The 14,698-nt window shown below is 33.4% G+C and overlaps 1 protein-coding gene across 3 annotated transcripts in view; it reads left to right on the top strand.

The window, feature by feature from the left end:
- Nucleotides 1-14,698, top strand: part of LOC101893271 (two pore potassium channel protein sup-9) — a 29,651-nt gene that overhangs the window by 5,916 nt on the left and 9,037 nt on the right. For all 3 annotated transcript variants that reach the window (XM_059127956.1, XM_059127957.1, XM_011296285.3), the window contains exon 2: nucleotides 6,374-7,370. In XM_059127956.1, the coding sequence (XP_058983939.1) occupies nucleotides 7,244-7,370 (127 nt within the window). In that variant the 5' untranslated portion in view covers nucleotides 6,374-7,243. The remainder of the gene's footprint in view (nucleotides 1-6,373; nucleotides 7,371-14,698) is intronic.

The following is a 14,698-nucleotide window of genomic DNA, read 5'->3' on the forward strand; positions in this document are numbered from 1 at the left end:
GCTGAAAAAATTTCTTCCTGCAATCTCTTGCAACTCTTCTTCTTCTCATTCATCGACATTCAATCAGATGTTTTCTATTGTTTACTTATTTCTTTTTGTGCTTTTAATTTGAAAATATTGATTTGGAATTAACAAGACTAATTGTTTTTGGAGAAAAACTTTACAAAATGTGAAAAACATAAATATTAATATATAATAAGAAAATACAAGACTATTTCCAACATTTTTAGGCAAATGCCATTAGCAACAGGTTTAAAGGATTCCGCGGAACACATCAAATCTATCTTCCTTTTATTGCTCATATTTTTATTTTATTGCCAATTTCCTTTTTATTTATAAAACTTGTGAAATTGGTGGTGGTTCCTTTCGTTTAATTCTTTTAAAGGGGGACAAATTGGTTTGTTTTGACAAATCAGCTGATTAGTTGCAAGCTTGTGCAGGAATACCGTCTGTTTACTTTTCGCAATTTCCTTGCAAAAGAGAATAAAACTACGTTACTCTCTCAGAAAGATGTTGCTGGACAAGTAAAGTAACCAGACACACCTAATATATTGTTATTTAAATTTTTACATATATGACATTCGTTACGACATCATATACACGACTTGTCTTTTAGCACTAACTTATTTTACCCACAAAGAAAATTTTAAAGTTTACGCTTCATCATTGTATCCAATTTTAATAAGTAGTTTATCTCAACTATCCTATTTCTGAATATGAACAATTCAATTTTCAGAAATAAAGACGTGCAAAAATTTTTAAATCCATTATATTTTAACATCTATCAACATATTTTATTTCTCAAGAGTTTTTTCTTTTCGCATTTCCTTATTAAGAGAATATATCTTATAGTTATACTGTCCTTTTCCTTATGCTAGAAATAGAAAGTGCATACAAATACATCTATGTATATACAAACATATGTACGATGTATGTATGTCGGCAAATATACTACATACATGCATTTCTACACATACATACAAACATGTTTTTATGCTTGATACTAAAATGAGTGCAAGTGACGTAAAATGCTGTCATATTTATAGATGTGACCATGTATTCTTGAAAATGAGAGAATACTGCAGGATATAAATGGCAACAAATGCATAAATAACATACCAACATTCATGGCTAGTATATATGTACATATATTTACGTATGTGTTTATATATTTACCGGCAATTAGCTATAAATTATATGAGTGATGTTATCTACATATAAACCAGTATAAATTTTATTAGGTTCGAGACCGGACACACATTTTACAGCTTTCCTTGAGGGATTTTGGTAGTAACATACAAGGTGTATGCGACATACACAGTCTTCTTTTATTTAGGCCCACTTGTTGCAGTAAATATTTATGTTTTTATTTATTTATTAATAAAAAACAAGTAAGCAAAGGCTACAGTCGAGCGGGGCCGACCGTTGAATACCCTACAACACTATAATAAATGATACAGTTTATATAGGCGAGATACTCGAAAGAATTCCACAAGATATTGTGACAAATAATAAAAGAAAACCATCAGGTTTCGTTCTTTAATGTTCAAATAATAGCAACTTAAACTAATTTGCTCATTTCCAATTTATTGTTAGATGTTGCACTTAAATGGTCTTCCTAGATCTGGAACCAATATTTCCCAAAGACCTATAATCTCTCAGAAATGGCAAAAGATTAACATTTATTATTGGTTTTTGACTGAAACGCATCTATATGAGATACAGACATTTGACTATATTCTTCAACGAAATCAGCGTTAACGAAATAGTCAGAAGTGCGTCTTTCCTGTATTTGTGAATTCTCCAAAAAGTCACTGGAATGGACATTTTCGTATTTTGCTTGAGGATCGGGCAATAATTACGACCTGCTGACAATTTTGCAGTTTTTTGGTCCATTTCAACCCCTAAATATATGGCGATCATCTCCAAAAAGAGTAGGCTTCTATTCTGACCCTCATCTGATCCCCATGCAAAATTTCGTTAGGATCGGGCCATAAATGCGATCTGTATATGATATCCTGATATCCTAACTACTTAGTTTTGTTAGCTGTAGAAATATTACCAAATGTTTAGTTCAAAATGAAAATATGCCAAAAATATGACAAAATTGAAAAAATATGAGAAAATTTTACAAAATCAATATTTTCATCTTTAGAGAGATATTTTTATGCGATTTTTTAGACGTTGTTTTTTTCCTGCCAAGAGGCCATTCTGAATTAATGAGAACTGTGGAAATCAGTTCAGCCGTTCTCGACATGTAAGAGATATTTCAAGCATATCTTCTTTGATAGACATATATATCGCACATATTTTGCTATATATCCATTTTGCTGGATGTTAACATCAATGTAAAGATCAGAAGTAACCTTGTCATGGCCTTGTGATTTTGTCGGCATTTAAAATATTCGCGGTTTAATGAAAAATTTTGAATTTTTTCAACACAAAAGATATGGTCTATTTTACCCGCTAAATATTATCCGATGACCACCCAAATTGGTAGGCTTCATCCCCGCCCTAAACTCTAGCTACATGCGAAGTTCCGCGTCGATTGGTCTATAATTGCGACCTGTATAGCTACTGCAAAATCCGACATTTTTTCAGTATTTGGTCCATTTCGACCCCTAAATATTATGCGATCATCTCCAAAAGAAATAGGGTTCTATTCTGACCCTAGCCCCACCTCCATTCTAAATTTCGTGAAGATCGGGCCATAATTGCGACCTGTAGAGTGATTACAAATTAACATGGACAGACGGACGGACGGACATACATAGCTAGATCGACTCAACTCGGCGAGATAGGAAGATCCATATATTCTTTCCTATGTGGGAAATCAATATTTCGAGGTGTTACATAATTTTTGGCCCAACCAAACTTATAATACCCCCAACACATAGTCCGTAGAACACATTCAACAATCTTATTAACATAAAAAATTCCTTCCATAAAATTTGAATTTAATGATACGAACAAATGAAGGTCAAAAATAAGAGAAAATCTTCATCATCTCACTAACAATCAGAACGAAGTTGTCTGTTAATACAAAATTTCTGCAAAAGAGTGGAATTCGAGTAAATAAATAACGTCTTGCGATCACTTGCAACTTATTTTTATCTTGCTGTTTTGGATTATCTAGTAATTTATTTTTGTAATATAAACGGAATTCGGTGACCAATTTCCATGGTAGAAGAATATAAGTAGACGCGTCGACACAGCTGCTGGGACAATGAACTGTCAAACCAATTTTGGAATTGAAAATGTTGAATGAAAAATTATTTAAATTTGTAAAATTTTTTGAAAAACGCGAATTATAATAGCCTCCGACTGACGTAGTATAAGAAAACATATAAAAATCTACTTATATTTGAAAAAAATTTAAATTTTTTTGACATATCAATGCTCCCAAGCTTTGATGCATCTACCTGTATTCTTCGGCCTTGCCAATTTCGAAACACATATGCATCTAATGAATATTGCATTTAATGAATATTGTAATTTGGCGTAACAGTGCTATCATTTTTGTATAATAAAAAAAAATCATTAAGTTCGGCGGGCCGAATTTTTAATACCCTCCACCTTTTGAGTAAATATAACATTTTTCTATAAAAGTATCTGAATTCAATCGAATTTCTCTTTAAACTATAAATACCAATAAGACCATTTGGATAATGCTTTTAAACTTTTTAAAAAACCATAACGTGGGTGAAGCCGTTATATGGGACCATACCAAAACGGAAACCTCTATAGAAAATGTTATACTTCAAGGATTTTCGTTTACCAAATCTTATTAAATATCAAATTTGAAACAATTTCGTGGGTAAATGTGACTAGGATTATCACAACACCGAATATCGGTGGGTATCGATGACAGAACATATTCAATGTTCCGCCACCGGAGCTAGAACCCATTGCGAACTACAAATACCAATTTTTAGACAAATCCATCAAAATACTGAATATACGGAGGTACAATTATTTGGGGGCAGAACAAAAACGTGGACCAATGCTAACTTTGTTCCGCCACAGCAGCTAGAACCCATTGTGAACTATAAATACCAATTTTTAGACAAATCATGTGGCAAAAATCATTAAAACTCCGAATATCAGGAGATACCCTTAATGAGGGCTATACTATGTTCCGCTACCGGAGCTAGAATCCATTACAAACTACAAATACCGATTTTTAGACAAATTCGTGGGAAAATGTAACGAATATCGGGAGGTACCGTTGTATGGGGGCTATACAAAACTTGGAGCTATGCAATGTTACAATGTTCTGCCACCGGAGCTAGAACCCATTGCGAACTACAAATACCAATTTTTAGACAAATCCATCAAAATACTGAATATACGGAGGTACAATTATTTGTGGGCAGAACAAAAACGTGGACCTATGCTAACTTTGTTCCGCCACAGCAGCTAGAACCCATTGCGAACTATAAATTCCAACTTTTAGACAAATCATATGGCAAAAATCATTAAAACTCCGAATATCAGGAGGTACCGTTAATGAGGCCTATACTATGTTCCGCCACTGGAGCTAGTATCCATTACAAACTACAAATACCAATTTTTAGACTAATTCGTGGGAAAATTTGACAAAAAATCATACAATTATCGAATATCGGGAGGTACCGTTGTATGGGGGCTATACAAAACTTGGAGCTATGCAATGTTTCGCCACCGAAGCTAGAACTCATTATGATTTACAAAAAAACAAACCTGTAAAAAATATGGCGAAAATCATCAAACTAGAACCCATTATGATTTGCAAATAAGAAATCCGTAAAAAAATATGGCGAAAATCATACAAATACCGAATATCGGGAACTACCGTTATATGGCGGCTTTACCAAAATGAGGACCGATACAGTATACTATATAATTATAATATAATATAATATAATATAATATAATATAATATAATATAATATAATATAATATAATATAATATAATATAATATAATATAATATAATATAATATAATATAATATAATATAATATAATATAATATAATATAATATAATATAATATAATATAATATAATATTATATAATATAATATAATATAATATAATATAATATAATATAATATAATATAATATAATATAATATAATATAATATAATATAATATAATATAATATAATATAATATAATATAATATAATATAATATAATATACTTTGTGGGGTCTACGACGAATATTTAGGGATGATACAAACAGATTGACAAAATTAATATACCCTCCTTTTCATGGTGGAGGGTATAACAAGGATAGGTGTTTTCCGTATGTGAAAATCGCTCTAGCTTCCGAACGAATTGATGTAGGTTGATAAAATTTTACTCAAATGTATGTTCTGCCTGCAGGACTTTTGGTACTGAAAATGGGCCATGTAAGTCCACGTTTAGTTATAGTCTCCACATAATCTCCCGATATTCGACCTTTTGATGATTTAAGCGACATTATTCACCGGATATGTTTAAAATTTGCTATTTGAAGTTCGTAATGGGTACTACAGCCAATGACAGAAAATTGTCAGTGCGGGCCAACGCCTTCGTATAGCCCCCATATAACGGTACCTCCCAATATTCGGTATTTTGATGATTTTAGCGACATTATTAACCGGAATTGTTTAAAATTTGGTATTTGAAGTTCGTAATGGATACTACAGCCTATTAGAGAAAATTGTCTGTACATGTCCACGTCTTCCTATAGCCCCCATATAACGGCACCTTCCGATATTTGGTATTTTGGTGATTTTAGCGACATTATTCATCGGAATTATTTCAAATTTGGTATTTGAAGTTCGAAATGGATACTACAACCTATGTCAAAAATGTTAATATGCAGGTCCACGTCTTCGTATAGCCCCCATATAACGGTACCTTCCGATAGTCGGTATTTTGACGATTTCAGCAACATTATTCACCGGAATCGTTTAAATTTCGTACTGGAAGATCCTAATGGGTACAACAAACTAAGACAGAAAATTGTCGTGCAGGTCCACGTCTTCGGTACACCGTATTTTCATGATTTTTGCGTCCGTAATGGGCACTACAGCATAGTCCAATATATAACGGGTTTCATTTAAGTGGTAGTTTTCGGGAGGTTATTAAAAGTTCGGCCCTGCTTTTTACCAAAGAATATAATTTTTATCTGACAATTTTTACAAAAAACCAAAACTAATTTTTTAACAAAGGACAGATTTGAGTAAGGTTTGTGCAACATAAGTGCCTCTCATGCATTATTGAAAAATTCTTATGATAAACTATTTTTATAATATTTATTCTAAAGCTGTATTGTATTTTTGGTATGTTGAGTATATTTATATTTTAAACATTTTCATTAATTTATATAATGAATTCTCATTTAGAAATAAAGATAATCCAAATAACACGAAGCATTTAAAATTACTAATTTAAAATATGTGTGTTACGAATTAATCTCCGTGTTTTGGAACTCCTCCAAAGTGTGATTGTGGAAATTTAAAAAGTTGAAAAAAAAAAAGAAAACAACGCCCAACACAAGCCAAAATATGTCGGTTCATAATATACCAGGTTTATGTCCAGACTACTTGAAAAATTCTTCCAATATGAAACCAACATCACCACTGCTTCCCGAATAACCAATTTCAACTGCAATTTGAACTTCCGCAAAGTAATAAAACCAAAATTATAATGTCATTTTTATATGCGGAAACCCAAAACAAATAAGTATGACAAACCATAAACCGAGCAAATACATCTTCCTATTGTCCTGAAACTGTGCCAAAACACAACAAAAACAAACAAAGAAAAAAAGAAAACGCAAACCGCCAAATTGAAATAATCCCAAATTGTGCCATCAACAAAATAAAATAAAATTAGAAAAAAGAGTGGATTACAATGCTGATGATGATTACGTGTTGTGATAAAACCTAAGAGCATGTGGAGTAGTATAGTTCAAGACCCAATTGAAATGAGTGTAAAATCTATATAGATAAAAATATTGTAATATCCATAAAACAAAGTCAGCGTTGCCAATAACAATTCAAAGAGAAAAAAATCCAAGAAGTTATGCAACAATCAACTCGCCATAACTGTTGTCGTCAAACCGCCACATTGTGTTTGAAAGAGCAGATCCTGAAAACACAATCTACCGCCAACGCTGGTCCAGCCGTCGCATTGAGAGCTGTTGGAAAAATTGAAGAGTTCTTTTTGATCCCATACCGAGAGCATATTGAAAATCTTCTTCTCAATGAAGAATGAAGAAACAAAATGTTCGCACGATATCTTTGATCGTGTGCACATTTACCTATTTACTAGTTGGAGCTGCTGTATTTGATGCTCTCGAATCGGAAACGGAAACTCTACGTTGTGAAGCACTTCAAGGTAAGTTTCGCGGAATTTAGATATTTTGAAATATTTTTTAAATAAAAGTTAAATTCAATTTTACATTCCACACAGTAACGAGGGACGGTTTTATAAGAGCTTCATCAAATAATTGATTTCATTTTTAACTTTAATAAGGTGAGAGAATACATAAGAGGATTTTTTTCCTGGCATAAGTCACCGGCTCTGTATTTCGTAAAAGTACAAAGGACTTAAGGGTGACCAAGTTTATTTTATGAGCCGAAACTGCACTTAGTCAACCTAAATTGTTTTTTTTTAAAGTCCGTCGATGGCTTATGAGAGAAAAAAATCTATGCAAACTTGTGTAATTATTCAGTTCAATTGGGCGCCATTTGTACTTGTCTTCACCCAGATTAGCATGAAATGAAGATCATTACATGTTTATGGTGTAATGTCTTATGGTTAAATATCTAAAGGATATATATATTCATACCAGCGTTTTTGCAGTTCTACAGGGTGGGATAAAAAAAACTGCAACAAAGTCAAACGTCATAATTTTTACGTTTTTATTTTTAATTTTATTGAATGAAAGCAAAAAATGGCGCAAATAGCATCAAAATTCAGAATAAGTTTAGATTCGTTCGAATTGGTCACCTTTGGCACGAATTATGGCCTTCAAACGGCCAATGAAACCGTCACACGCTGCCCGAATGTTGCTCTGCGGTATTTTGGCCCATTGAGGTGATCGCTTGCTTGAGGTGATCGACACATTGGCATTTTTTAGTGCCAACCTTGCTTTCCAAAATACTTCAGACACAATAGTCTAACGGATTGGTATCCGGAGATTTTGGTGGTCATTTTGCGCTGGAAACCTCATTCTGTAACCATTCTTGGTTGGCGCGTGTTGAGTGCGACGGTGCTGAGTCCTATTGGAATGTCCAAGGTCTGCGGCCAAAATGTTTGCGTTCCAAAGGCTTTAATTCAAACCCTCCAGAATATTTTCGCGATAATATTCGATATTTATTCTGATGCCACGCTCGATAATAACGAGCGGAGAGCAACCATCGGCAGTTATGGCGGCTCACACCATCACCATGGCCGGCGCTTGGGTTCTGGTGGCCAACCGAAGGTGCATATTTTCAGCTGACCTCTTTGACAACGAATGTTTTCTCATCGGAGAAAACCAAATTTGGCAGTTCACCACCTTCAGCTACGCGAAGCAACTCTTCAGCTCTTTTGAGTCTATTTTCTTTCTGTTGCCGTGTAAGTTCTTGCACTTTTTGGAATTTCAATGGCTTTACCCCCAGCTCATTTTTCAATATTTGCCGAATGGAATATTGCGATATGTTCAGCTCACGAGCCATTTTTCGCCCACTGCAATGCGGGTTTCGATCAAGTCGCTTCTTTACTTTTCGAGCCATTTCTACTGATGTTGCTGTTTTCTTCCGTTCACTTCCACTTCCTTAACGTCGGGCTACGATACTAGTATCACGGTAACGAGCGATGGTATGGGACACAAAACATTTATTCACATTTAAATGCTGGAGTGCTCTTACGATAGCCACTTGTGGTTTTCCAGCCAAATATAAAGATAGCACACTACCACGCTTGAATTCAATCACGAATAACTTTTTTCTGGAAAATTATTTTTATTTTGTACGCTTGTAAACGATATAATGAGCTGTTACTGGAATACGGACGAGTGGCTTAGAAATGACAGCAGTCAGAAATTGGTTGTAGTTTTTTCCTCTCACCCTGTATATTTCCATACTAGCCGTTTTGCAGTTTTTACGTCCGAGGAATATGGAAATGCCCACCACAAAATTCCCACTCACTCAGTTAATTACAGTTTTAAAGTAATGAAACTGCATTACCGTGTAAAAGAAAAAAAAACAACTTAAAACTTTTGGCGTATCGATGTTCCCAAACGTTGATGCATCTACCTGAATTCTTCTACCATGATTTTAACCAATACATGGTATAAGAACACAAGTAGGTGCATCAACGCTTGAGAACATTGACGTGTCAAAAATGCTTAAATGTTTTTTCAAAAATAAATAGATTTGTATATGTACAAAAAATACGACGCCAATCGGAGGTTGTATGATATGGGTTTTTTAATTTACAAATTTGAATAATTTTTCATCAATAATTTCAATTTCAAAATTGGTTTGACAGTTCATTGTTCCAGCAGCTGTGTCGATGCGATTACATGTATTCTTCTACCTTGTACCATTCTTCTACTTTTCAATAACCGATTACTCAAAAGTCGACTTACGTATCCCTATTATTTGAGTCGTCAGCAGTAGGAAGGAGCAAATTTTGCAAATTTTTACTCTGTTTCAGAACCTGCAAGGATTTACTTGTTTTGCATTTTTTTTCGATATTTTGTATCGAAAATGAATAGAATTTTTCATTTAAAATAGTTTTTCTCATTTATAAAAATTTAAAAAAGTGCATAGCATAAAAATCTTCGTTTGGCGTCGCATTTGAAACAATTAAAAATCTACATTTTTCAAAAAACAAAAAAAATGTACATATCAATGTTCCCGCATGGCATGGTAGAAGAATATAGGTAGACGCATCGACACAGCTGCTTGGACAATGAACTGTCAAACCAATTTTGGAATTGAAAATGTTGAATGAAAAAATTATTTAAATTTGTAAAAATTGTTGAAAAACTCGAAATATAATAGCCTCCTAATGACGTAGTATAAGAAAGTATATAAAAATCTACTTATATTTGAAAAAAATTTTTTGACATATCAATGCTTCCAAGCGTTGATGCATCTACCTGTATTCTTCTGCCATGTACCATGGTATGTGCTTTACTTGTGTATTTAACAACTGAAATGTCGTCTATGTTTCAAACGATATGTGCCACTTCTACATATAGAAAATTAAATATAATATATTTAAAAAACGTTTCGTCTGATAGAGTTAGTTGTAAATTGAAATTAGACAATTGTTTTGGCATAAGTCTCCAGTCTACAATTTGATACTTATAGAAATGTTTAGAGTTTTGGAGTTTTCGTATGGGAAAGTTTAAAAATTCAGGATTTTTCTATTAGAAAACTTGATAATTGGAGACATTCCTTACAGATTGGAGACATTCCTTTAAAATGGTAGACTTTTTAAAATAGAAAAGTTTATAAATGGAGGTTTTCGATTATAAAAAAAAGTTTATTACTTTAGAATTGGAGACTTTCATAACAGAAATTTTACATTTGAAGAATTTTATTTTTGAAAACTTGAGGTCTACAATTGGAGATTTTTCTCTTAAAAAGTAACCGATTGGTAGCATTTCTGTAGATACACTACAACTGATGATTTTGATCATCAAATAATGTTCAATTGGAGACTTTTTGAAAAATCTTTAAAATGCGATTTTTTTGAATAGTCTTAAATTAAAAAAAAAAATATTGAAGAGTTAACACATTAAATTTTTCTCAAAGAAAAAAATTAAATTGCATTAAAAGTATACTTTTAATGGCTCCAGTGACCCATAACCATACCTAACGCAGGCGTAGTTTTGAATCAGGATCATGGTAGAAGAATACAGGTAGTCTCATCGACACAGCTGCTGGAACAAAGAACTGTCAAACCAATTTTGAAGTTAAAAATCGTGAATGAAAAATTATTCAAATTTGTAAAAATTGTTGAAAATACATATCATTACAACCTCCGATTTGCGTCGTATAAGAAAACATATAAGAATCTACCTATTTTTGACAAAACACTTTAAAAAAATTGACATATCAAAGTTCCCAAGCGTTGATGAATCTTTCTATATTATTTTACCATGATCAGGATCATTCTAGTCACTATAAAATATCAACTCTGCAATTTGACTCTCTAACGTTTTTATACCCTACACCACAAGGTGGTCAGGGTATTATGTCTTTGTGCATTTGTTTGTAACAGGCAAAAGAAAACGAGATAGACCCATAGTTCCTTTTGATTATCTGTATAGAATCACATTCTGAGTCGATTTATGCATGTCCGTAAACAAAGTACAGGTCGCATTTATTGGCCGATCCAGATGAAATTTTGCACAAATCATTTGTTTGATCCCTTTTGAAATTGGAGAGAATCGGTCAAAATTTAGATATAGCTCCCATATATACCTTCGTCCGATTTGCTTATTATTGTGCGCCAGACGTGTAATATCAGCCCAAATAGTATGGAATTTTGCACATACGACAAAATTAGGCCTTAAAAAAGTATGCCGAATTTGATCGAAATCGGTTTAGATATAGCTATAGCTCCTATATATATATTGTTCATCTGATTTGTTATTATTGTTCTCCACAGCCGTAATATGCACTTTGTAACAACTATATTTGGGGAAATACAGTATTTTTTGCTTACCTGCACAATCAAAAATTGCACGACATCTTGTGCAGCAATGCCCAAAATGCAGGTAGCTTCATTGCATTTATCTGCACAATGAAGCAGGTATCTTTAATTTTACTTACGTGCACAAAAAGTGCAGGTATCTTTAATTTTCTATTCGTGCACAACAAAGCAGCAGCAGCATAACCATCTTTTAGTGTGGGAGAGGAAGCGAGAATATGTTTTAATGCATGCTCTTTTCTTGTGTTGTTATTGTTTTTGCGAATACAAAAACAAAAACGAAGTGGTAGTTTTTAGTGTCTTTTTTTGAGTTTGCAAAAAATTTTCTTGTGCAGATAAATACAACTTTTGTAACCAAATTAAAAAAAAATTACCAAATTTTCGAGGCAGGAATGTCCAATGTGCAGCTATCGATTGGGCACTTAAATACAATTCAAATAAAGGGATTCAGAAAAAAGTGGCATAAAAAAAGTTTTTTGGTCTGCAAAGGCCAATGCGCAGCTAATGTTGATGCAGGTAAATAGAAACCACTGTATATCAAATACAGCTCGGAAATACTTTTGCTAGATTTTATAAAGATCGGTTCAATTCGTTAGATTTGACTTTTTTTGTGCACCAAACGTGTAATATTAGCCCAAATGGAATGGAATTTGGCACTTACGACCACACTGCATCTAGAAACAAGTATGCCAATTTTGGGTCCTGCACAGCCGTAATATATACTCCGTAGTAACGATTCAGGGAAATATATCAAATACAGTTTAGAAATACCTTTGCCAAATTATATCGAGATCGGTTCAGATTTAGATATAGCTCCCACATATATTTATCCGATTTCGAGTTAATTGAGCACCAAATGGCTAATACAAGCCCAAATTGAAAAGACACAAATGCCTCGGCAAATTTAGTAGAAATTGGTTCAGATGAGGATATTCCTCTCATATATTAGTTCCTTTAACTTAAAATTATAACTGTAAACCGGGATCAATAACTAAAAAACGCAAAGTCTTTACCATTTGTAAGACACTGAATTTATTTATTAAAAGAACATTTCTTAAGAACTAGTTATGATAATATGACTTAACCTAAATTATCATTAAGTGTAAATGAGAGAGATAGATAGATACCAACTGTACACATGTATATGCACCATGCCACCATAAACCTTAAGGGGAGGTCATACACACGCATAGCTATCTCACATGTGGCAAGCAAACATGCTGCTCTTGCTTATCAGAGTGAGTAAAAATTACATCCCATAATCTTACTTCACCATAACACATGCAGCAATTGAAAATTCTGTATTATTTATTTCTAACTCGAAGGTCTGCTCACCACATTTTCTTATCTTATTTCATGTGGACTGTATTAAGAAGATCCTGTTTAACAAATCCCTCTCATCTACACTAGGTAGCACTGCTATTATCTTTTATTATAAAAACATGTTCTCTTATCCGTGAACAATAACTATAATCATAGTATGATTTAATTATCGCAAATTCCTTTTATTTGTAATTTTTAGCTCTACTAAATATCTAAAATGGTGTAAGATATCAAAAAGTCGGCTTCGCCCGACTTTATGACTTTGTTTAAAGTTTTTTCTTTTTTTGATTTTCCTGAAAAATCGGTAGAGTTAAAACACAGAATTATGAATGAAAAGTCTAAATTTAAGTTGACAGCACTGTTGCTATGGTTAGGCCTCACAGTACGTTAAGATGTACGATATTCACTTCATCTCAAATGGCAAATAGAGTATACGTCAAATATTATCGATCGGATTTATGAATACGATTTACGTGACGTATACGCCTTGAAATTGACACTTGAAATCGAGTGGATTTAGTAGTTAATTACCGAAATCGTAAACATTTTAATTTTACAAATTTTTCCGGTAATTCAAAATAAAACAGATTGAGACAGTCGCACTACTGTGATCTATAAATCTGTAGGCTTTGCGAGCTAGTGCTGATTTATTTTAAAACTTTATTTATAATTTTCCATGTCAAAAGTATTACAATAATACCCGAAATAACGTACAGGGTTGCCCATATTCGACGGGCCTTTGGGCCCATTCCAATCGACGAGGCTTGTCCGCAGGCAACATTCTTTGCGTCAATTGAATTTTGTACGGGAACAAATGCAAATCAATGCGAATAATCCGTTGTAAAGTGGACCGAGCCATGCCCAACTGCTGAGAACGGCGTTTTTGGGATGTTCTTGGGGGCCTCTCAACACTGGCTCGTGCGGCAGCGATATTCTCGGCCGATCGCCTTAGTCGACTTTTATATGGCCTCTTCGGATTAGAAAGAGCCTTACCAGTCGAAAATTCTTCGTATAAACGCTTAATGGTGTTCTTAGAAGGCGCACTTCTCACATTTTTTTTCACAATTGACTTCTTCTGTTGAATGTAAATTTCAGAGCGCTCGCGTGGCGTGTATTTGTTCATGGTAAAAATCTGCTTGGACTGACGCTTCAAACGCGGTATGTCATTAAGCGATGTGACATCTCTGTCAAAAGTTATGGCGTTGCCAGATGGGTCCGTCGAATATGGGCAACCCTGTACATAAATACTTACCTTCTCCAATCTGGTGAAATGTTTCGTAAATTTAACCCCAATACGCAAGGTCCATATCTTTAAGTCAACAAAATAAAACAAAATTAAATTTTTCAAAAGGTAGTCTCTTCCAGTTCCAAAATATATATATATATATATATATATATATATATGCTCGTTGTAATTTTAAACATACAAAAATAGCAAAGAAATTCTGTCAATGTTGAATTTCTTCAACTTTGAAATTCTGTACGCTCGACGTATTTCGGTAGTTCATATAAATACATGTACTCTTGTGATTATAAACGTCGAAGGCGTACATCTGGTATTAGGGTAGGGGTGATATACATTCATGGTAGAAGAATACAGACATGGTACAATAAGGAGATAGAACAGCTTTGTAAAACTACAGAAATACAGCCCTGAGGCATATAATCAAAATTATATGCAACAAGTT

The sequence above is a fragment of the Musca domestica genome, unplaced genomic scaffold (genome assembly GCF_030504385.1).
Source record: "Musca domestica strain aabys unplaced genomic scaffold, Musca_domestica.polishedcontigs.V.1.1 49, whole genome shotgun sequence".
NCBI classification, from domain to species: domain Eukaryota; kingdom Metazoa; phylum Arthropoda; class Insecta; order Diptera; family Muscidae; genus Musca; species Musca domestica.